Here is a 9,266-nt window from a genome sequence, read left to right as displayed (position 1 = left end):
AAAGCCTTCAATTTCTCCCCATTTCTAACTAGATAAGTCTAAACTCCTTAGCCTGGCATTAAAGGACTTTCACAGTCTATTACCACACTACTTTTTCAGTCTTTCTCTGCCTCAGTCAAACATGGTTACTTGCCATTCTTCATATAAGCTTTGTGCTTTTCTCCCTCTGTGCCTTTGTGACCTATGCTTGCTACCTGCTACCCTTCTCTACCTGTTGAAATCCTACCCATCCTTTGAGATCTGATTAAAATGCCTCCACTTCCATAAAGCCTTTTTTGATATTTTATGTATACACATATGTTTGTGTATAGGATTGTATATATAGTGACAATTGATGTTTATCAGTTATTCAGAATTTGGGTTCCTTTTCTGGTTATTGTGTACATTTTTCTTTTGATTCTGCTTATTTCATTTCCCCCCTATTCATAGAATTCTTCCCATGTTACTCTGAATTCCTCATATTCATTATTTCTTCCTGCACAATAATGCAGTTACATTGGATCCAATGCATATTATATCGACATATCATAGTTTTTTCAGCTATTTCCCAATTGATGGGCACCTGTTTTTTATTTTTTTAAATTTATTTTTTTATTTTTTTGCTACCACAAAGAGTTCTGCTACTGCATTTTTTGGCATATGTTGGACCTTCGTTTCCGTCTTTGATCTCTTTCTTTGATGCAGTAATTGTAGCTTTTATTTTTAATTCAATTCATAAATATACTCTACCGTGTAATAGGGTTATGTAGTCCACTAGGTTACTTGATTTGGGTAGAATTCCCTTAGCAAAATATAGCAAACTGGTTCATATATATCAATACTTTAATATTTCCTCTTGTAGCTCTCAAGACTTTCCATTTACTTATGTCCACCCTTTCTACACACATCTTTAGAAACCCCTTTCATTTTACTGATGACGATTTTGCTTTGTAGTTGTCATGTACCTATGTTCCATTTTTGTTTTGCAGTTACTTGTGTGCATATTGGATTTTTCTTCTATTAGAGTGTCAGCTCAACACCACTGCAGTGGAGAGCACCTTACTGAATCTTTATTAACGTCACCCCGTAGCACAGTGTTCTATGCTCAGATGCTTCATAATGACTACTGTTGTTATTGTTATTGTGGCTGTGGTTCATGATGATGATGAAATTGCTGGCGCTGGGAGAGAAGTGACTTACTCCTGGTCACACAGATTGTTAGTGGCAGTCATTAAACAAGTCTTTCGACTACAGATTCATTTCCTTCCACAGATGCTAATCAGTTGCTCAAACTCTTCCTATTGCTAATTTTTTTCTCTTCTTGTTTTTTAAATGTATTTTCTTTTCTATTTAGTCAACTCGATTGTTTTCTGGAACCGATTAAGGAAGCGGCCGTAGAGTGTCTAAAACGAAAGGGAAGACATCCCTTTACAAAGATGGCAGGCTGCATCCGCCCTCTACCAAGATGGAGGTTGGGCAGGCGGAGTCCTTCCAGAGCACTCACATGACATTGATAGTCCCGCCCCTCCCCCGCCCCGCACTGGTTTCCCCCACCCGCCTGCGATCTTGATTCCGGATTGGTCCGGTTCCAGCACCTCTAGCCGGCCTGGTTGTGGGGTCGGCAACGGACTCTCGCCACTTCCGGTGGGGAGGGGCGGTTGGGGTAGAAGGCTTAGTGAACGGCTCCGGGGGAAAGAGCGAGCGGGATGCGCTTGGGGACGGTACCGGCGCCGGAACTCCGGACAGCTCGGCGGCGTCTCCCTTAGCCGGGCAGCGAGCTGAACGCCACGGCCACAGAGCTCTGCTCCCCAGCTCCGCGTCCTCGGGAGCCCCGCAGGGACCCCGTTCGGGCCCGCCCCCTCCCTCGAGACCTGGACTTGAGCCTCCACGGGCCGCTCGGCTTGTAGGCCCGTGGGCCCCGGGGCCTCGGCCGGCCGCTTCCGCCGCCTCGGGAAGGGAGAGCTTTCCTGCTGCCCGCCGCCAGCCGGCGCGGACCGGACCTCGGCGGGGAGGAGCTCGGCAGGCAGGGCCCTGCTCCGGCCGAAGCTAGGCCAGCTAGGGAGCGGCAGGAGCAGGATCGAGGGCCGCTTCTGGCTCGGGGAAAGTCCCCCCCCCCCACCGGGCCGCGGCCCTCGGCTTTTGCCAGGGTGGGGGCCGCGCCAGCCTCCGGGATTGATGTTTCCCAGTGTTTTTTCAGTCTGACTTTGGGGGCGGTGGGCGTGTAGGTTTTGATGAATTTTTCTGGGGGTTCCAATGGTCTCCTGATGTACCAGGATGTGGGATTGAGGAGGGCGTCCGTATTTTAAAGGGTCTGGGGTATGTTTTGAGGAGTCGGTGGGGGGGGAATAGTATCTAATTTAATTTGGATGGGTGGGGGAATTCCCGGACTTGCCTTGGACCATGACATGAACTGTGAGAGGGGGACCCTGAAGCTCAAGAGTCAAATCACCTGAAAGGCCTCCTGGCCAACATGGTAAGTTGTGCAGCATCAACCCACTGAATGGGGGTGGGGGAGGGAACCCTAGTGTGCTGAACCATCAGTCTTCTGTGACACAACAGGGGGAGGGGAGTGGTGTGTGCAGAGCATGCCTGGTGACACACATGCGTGCAGGAGAGCAGCATAACGCAGAGCCTTTTCTTTGGGCTGTGTAAAATATAGCTGGGAAGATGGTGATCTGTGTATCTATGTTTGGTAGGGAAAAGGATTCGCTGTAATCTTTGAGTCATAAGCAGGGATAGACCCGAACCATTTGATCATTAGCATCTGCAGACATGTATTGAGCTTCTACTACATTGAAATAGGGTTTCTATCTGCCTTCAGGGAGGTTGCATTCTATTTGGATAAATGCATAAGTGGTTTTGAGTGGACAGATGTTCAGTGCTGCATCCCTAGAAACTTGACACTCAATCTTTCCACTCTATTGACTGAGCTCTCCAAGCACCCACCTACGTTTGAGGGTTTTGTTCTAATGTAAGGGATTGGAAGGGCGACTACCTTTTGCGTAATTGTATAAATGTGAAATACTTGCCGCCTTGATCCTGATTTGCCCCAGAAGTCAAGGGATTTGTTCTTAAAACTGAAACCTTTGATACACAGGAGGAGTTTGCGGTGATGCTGAGACTAATAGAGCATGCTAGCCTTCTAACAGTCTTTTGCTTATGTCACTGACACAAAAGAGAGGTTGCTGGGAATGGAGGTGCCCAGTGTTTTAGGATCCATGTGCCTGTTTCAGTCCCTGGTCAGTGGCCTCTACTCAATGCCTTCCCTCCATTCCCCCTCTCAGGACCCATGAGACAGAGTGATAGTTACCCATGGAAGGCAAGAAAACAAGTGGATCCTTTCTGGGGAGTCTGTGGATATCTTTTCCAATTACTGCCCTCCCCATCTTTTTTGTGAAATGACAAGGCTTCAATATGTGTTTCTTTCAAAGACCTTCCCTTTTATTATATATCTTATTAAAATTAAGAACAGTTTTAAAATTTAAAAATTATCAAGAATGCTCGAACCTTTCTTTAATACAGAGTATTTCAAAACTTAAAACTGCACTAAGACTTTTGGGGCACTCTACATTTTTTCTAAAGTTTTGTCTATCATACATAAGACTGTATAAGGTTGAAGATAGACTGATCAGTTTTTATTTTAATTTGTTTCAATTGTATTAGATTATGTCTCTTAAGTTTTCTAGGGTTAGTATATCTTGTCTTGATTTGCAAACTTAGATGAAGAAAATATAATTTACTAGCATATTGGGTCACTTCAGTCTTATTTTCTGTACTTTTTCTCAAAATAAATATTACTGCTGTGTGGTTTTTGGTAATATGGTAAATGCCCGTGCTCCCCTGAAGGACTTGGCTAAACTGAAGTTCGTGCAGACATGGATTGCGTATTTAATGTGTTTTAACACTGAACAAAACATTATGAATGAAAAGTCTTATGTTATCAAGAAATTTCTTTTTTTGCATAGCTTCTACTGACCATTGCTGTGTATGGTCCTTTGTTACTAAGGCAAAACTAGGGCTGAAATTGCTTAATGCTTTTCTTGCTGCTTGCATGATGGTTTGGATATTGCTATTTATAGTAGCTGATTTATTTGGTTGTTGGTAATTTTGGTGAGTGATGCAGAAAAGTGTAAAACATATTCTGTAGAACAGTAAAGCCAGATCATCTAGTTCAGTCCCCCTATTTTACAGACAAGATACCATAATCAACAGAGAGAAAATTATTTGCTTATAGTTGAAATAGTTGAATAGCTAAAGTAGTGGCCAGCCTGGACTAGAACTCATATTTTTCAACTAAGTCCAGTCATTGTTCTTTCCTGATACAAAAGTGATTGAGAATGTTTTGAATGCTGAAAATTCAAATGACAGTAATAATAAAAGAAATGTTAGTGGGGACAACAGAACTGAAGATTTTATGCCATATTTTAGCCCATATTTTAGGTTTTCCATTTATATATCTTGTATTCTCCTTTTATGAGAAAGAAGAGCTGATACTAGCAACTGCTTTCCCCCCAAAAACCAAAAACAACAAAAAACCAAAAACACTACATTAAGGTGAGCTATGCTACAGGTTTAGCCAAACCTTCTGTATTTACAGTATTATACAATAATTGAGCTACATGATGATTTCTTTGGTCTTGAAATGCCTTTTGAATCAGAGAAAAATTTACTTGCATTTATTATATTTTTAGATTTAAGAATATTTTTCATATTCTTTATTCTTTTTTTGGGGGGGTGAGGAAATGGAGTTAAGTGACTTGCTGAAGGTCACCCAGCTAGTGAGTATCATGTGTCTGATGCTGGATTTGAACTCAGGTCCTTCTCTCTCCAGGGCCGGTGCTCTATCCATTGCGCCACCTAACTACCCCCCATATTCTTTAAAAATTGATGAATTGTATAATATTTATAGTCATTTCCAATTAAACATTTGTACGTTCCTTTCTCAGCCATTAAGGAGTTCAGTGTAGGTAAATCTAAAGCTACCTATTCCTTAGGTCAGATAGGAGTCAAGGTCTAAGGGCAAGACAGAGAAAAGTATGATATACTTAGATCAGAAGGAAAATACCATAGTTTGTGGCTAGGAGCTAGCCTTCCTAGTAGTAACCTGTCAGTATTATTTACAGCTACAGATTAAGGTGCTTCCCTGTAGATCATCTGGAAGTAATAACATAAAATATAATCATGAAAAATAATCTGTGTATCTATTATGATACCTATTATGAAAAGCACTGAGCTTGTCATTTATGCACATTAGACAAAGAGCTTAGAGAGTACTATAGTAATGAATCAGAAGGGTTCCTTAATGAACCCTAGAAAAAAGGAGAAGTTCAGAGTAAACAAATGTCATTGTTTATCTGTCAGTGTCTGAGCAACAGGGTATACTCTTCGAGCTGATTTGATCTTCATTCTTTTCACAGAAGTAGTCCTAGAATAAAGAAGGTCAGTAATAGTTTTCACATTTTCACATTTCAGTAGCACTTGAATGTTTGTAGAGTATTTCCCCCTAACAACCCACTGAGTGTGAATGTTACTTACATTTTACAGAGGAAGAAACTGAATCTTTGAGAGGTTGAGTGACTTGCCTCAGGTTATACAGCTAAGTGTGTCTGAGGTGGGATTCAAACTCAGGTCTTTGTGAATCCAAGTCTGACATTCTTCACTATGTCATTGTATTTGTCTCTCATTTACATTATCTCAGCTTGATTGAAGTTGAGATCCCTTGAGAATATCTATCTCCATTACTTTGCTACTGTGATAAGTAATCTTATCATTTAGTTCCCTGGGTGGATTTACTCCCTGGGAAGGAAATGCATTTTGTAAATGACCAGTCCTAGTTCTTGAGATAGATATATCATCACAAATGAAAAAAAAAGGTAGTCTAGTTTAGAAATCAACATCTTGGGAATTTGGTAATTTTTTTTGATATTAACTCCTTGAGAGTAGGGACTGTTTGTTTTTGTATCCCCAGTCTGGCATTTTTATAAGGTGCTTACTAAATCTTACCTGAGCACCATACCAAACTGAGGGTCCACTATTCCCTTATTCATCACATCACTTGACTTATTAAAAAAAGTTTTAAAAAATGTTTTATTGATGCTTTTTCGGACATTGAACCCAAAGAGTATTGTTGAGCAAAATGAACCAATGCATTGGCCATGTTTGACAGCCTTTGTCCCATTTTGCACTTGAATCCATCACTTCTCAGATGAGGGAGACAGGTTTCATCTTTAGTCCTTTGGAATCAGGATTGGTCATTGCATTGATTTCATTGTTATTTTGTTTTACATCAGTGCGTGGTACCGTGGAAATAATACTGGGGCTGGATTCAGAGCACCTGGGTTCAAAACCCAACTCTGACGTGTATTGCCAGACCTTGGGCAAGTTAATTTCCCTCTCTGTATTTCCTTTTCTGTAAGAAGAGGATTTTGAATTTAGCCTCTGAGTTCCTTCTAGAATATTAAGTCTATGATTGACTGTGGTTTTGTATATATTATCCTTTTGTTTCCACTTACTTTGCTTGACTTCAGTTCATATAAATTTTTCTAATTTTGTCTTAAATCTTCACGATTTATTGTTTCTTACGGTACTATGTCACTTCATTACATTCATATGTTTAGCCATTCTCCAGTTGATGAATAGCTACTTTTGCCAGGTTTTGCTACCACAAAAAATGTTGTTTTCAATATTTTTGTATATGTGGGACCTTCCTCTTTGAACACCTTGGGGTGTTCAATACTAGTAGAGGTATTGCTAGGTCAAAGGCTATGTACAGTTCTATACAATACTTATAGTTAAAATTTTTTTTCTAAAATTGTTGGATCAATTCAATACTATCACCAGTGTATTAGTTTGTCTTCTTATAGCCCTCCAACAATTATGATTTTTCCAATTTTGTTGTCTTTTTAAGGGTTATGTGAGATGAAAGCTCACTTATTTTTATATACATTTCTCTTATTAGTGGTTTGGAACAGTCTTCATATACTTATTGATGGTTTATATTTTTTCATTTGAAAGCTATTCATATTCTTTGACTACTTAGCTATTGGGGAATGACTCAGTTTTATGTATTTGTATCAATTCTCTGTTTATCTTGGATATCAGACCTTTATCAGAAATAGCTGATGCGAAGATTTTTTTAGTTGACAATTTCTCTTGTTCAAATTGTTTTGATTTTGTTTCCACAAAAAGATTTTAAACTTAAGTAATATATATCTATACATATAAACATATACTATACTATATTTATATATTTATTTAATATACAAATTAAATATAAAATATAAAATGTATATCTGTTTTGTCTTTATGATCACATGTCTATTTCTTGTTTAAGGATTTTCCCCAACTATAGATCTGAAAGGTACCTCCTTAAATTCTTCTTTAACATATTTTTATACTATGACCATTTAAGTTAATATCATCCATTTATAGCCTGTTTTGGAATATGGCATAAGATGTTACATCCTCATTTCTTTCAAACTTTTCCAGTTTTCTCATAAATTCCTTTAAAATATGGAGTTTTTGTTAGGGTATTTCATATTCTTGGATTTATTGAACACTAAGCAACTATTTAGTTGCTCACCGAATTCACAGACTTATATTTTGTGCCTAGACACAGAGGAATCAGACTGATATGTTTACTTTATTTAGCTGAAAGAAGAGGTCAAAACTTAATGAGGATGGTGAGTTAGTATGTCAAAGTGAAATAAGTATGGGGCTAAGTACGGGTGGTGTTAAAACCCATTTTCAGTACTTAGCTTTGTGACTACATATCTCTGCATGTCTTTGGACTTCAGTTTCCTCATCCATTTAGGGGTTTGAATTAGATGGTCTTGTTGAAAGCCTAGGAGTTGGTGATTCTGTGATCTAGCAATGCCTGCAGCTGACAAGCTCCTTCCCAGTTTTTTTTTTTAGTTGGGCAGTACGAGTTAAGTGACTTGCCCAGAGTCACATAGCTAGTAAGTGTTATGTGTTTGAGGCCGGATTTGAACTCAGGTCCTCCTGAATCCAGGGCCAGTACTCTATCCGTTTCGACACCTACCTGCCCCCTGTCCTTCCCAGTTTTTGACACTAGAAAAGGTTATTAACATAGCTGATAGAAGATTAACTTTAGAGGCATCTATTTAAAAGAATAGGTGTCTCATGTCTGGGAGGCACTCTTTGCTCAGGTGCTGTAAGTGTGGGAACAGTGGAAAGAAAGAGCACTGGAGGTACAGGGTTTTGAGGTTTGAATTTCAGCTCAGGAACTTCCTTCTTGTGTGACCTTGGAAATGTTACTTCACCTCTCTGGGCCTCTCTTTTTCTTCTCTAAGATGAGGGAGTTGGACTAGATGACTTCTAAGGGCCCTTTAAGCTCTAAATCTGTGATCTGATAGAAGTACTTGATGACAAGGATTATTATGGTTTTGGTTTTGTAGCCCTAGTGCCTAACTATGGTGCCTAATAGGTATTTGTTGAATTGAAATTTGTGCATACTTAACCATTTCTTTGTTGTCTGTCAATGACAATTTTAGATATTCTTAGTATCAATGGAATGATGCTTTAAGTTTGCAACACATAGTTGATTGATGTTTAAAAAAGCATAAAATAAATGCAATTAACAGTCTTAATTCTTTGGTAGCTCAGTGTACTGAGTATGATTTCTAATCATATCTCAAAAGGTCATGAGCTCTCCCAAGGTCTGAACAAAAGTCACAGTAGAATATTTATTTGTTAATATTTTTCATACTTAAAAATAATACCATTGTACAGTCAGAATAAAAAGCCCTTTAAAAAAAACTACTAGTCATCCTTATTTACTCAAATTAGGAGATTTTGGTTGTAGTCTTTCCTTTGCCACTGATTAGTTTTATGACATTGAGTTTTTGTTTCCTCATATGTAAAAGGAAGAGGTTTTAACTGCTTTGTCTCTACTGTCAATTCCAGCTTTAAAGTTCTGTGATTACTATTGGTGTTTGTGGGATTGGATCCAAGAGTTGTAGTCTTTATTTTTGTGAATAAGGACAATAGCTGTTGGTATATGGCCTAGTAGCATGTGCTACCTGTTTCTACCCTTACTGGCCTATGGTCCTTTCCAGAAGAATAGGTAGTAGTCATTGACAGCCCTAATATTGTCTTATTTTTCTTTTCATGAATCAGAAGAATAGACTACTAGTAGATTTATGAGTACTTCTGTGCTTATTATTATTGCTATTATCATTATTATTATTTTGTCTCTAGACATTTAGCTCTTTTGGGGAGTTCTCTCAGTCATTTGCTTTTGATTTAGAATACTGAAATTTTTTTTT

The 9,266-nt window shown here is 39.0% G+C and overlaps 1 protein-coding gene across 1 annotated transcript in view; it reads left to right on the top strand.

Moving 5' to 3' along the window:
- The first annotated feature begins 1,541 nt into the window (after nt 1–1,541).
- Nucleotides 1,542–9,266, top strand: part of XPO6 (exportin 6) — a 120,003-nt gene continuing 112,278 nt past the window's right edge. Inside the window, exon 1 of the mRNA XM_021006374.2 lies at nt 1,542–2,452. Within this exon, the coding sequence (XP_020862033.1) occupies nt 2,450–2,452 (3 nt within the window). The 5' untranslated portion in view covers nt 1,542–2,449. The remainder of the gene's footprint in view (nt 2,453–9,266) is intronic.

Source organism: Phascolarctos cinereus, unplaced genomic scaffold, assembly GCF_003287225.1.
Source record: "Phascolarctos cinereus isolate Bilbo 61053 unplaced genomic scaffold, phaCin_HiC Scaffold_4;HRSCAF=312, whole genome shotgun sequence".
In the NCBI taxonomy this organism is placed as follows: Eukaryota; Metazoa; Chordata; class Mammalia; order Diprotodontia; family Phascolarctidae; genus Phascolarctos; species Phascolarctos cinereus.
Note: the sequence above shows the minus strand (reverse complement) of the source record. Positions and strands in the feature narration are given on the sequence as shown.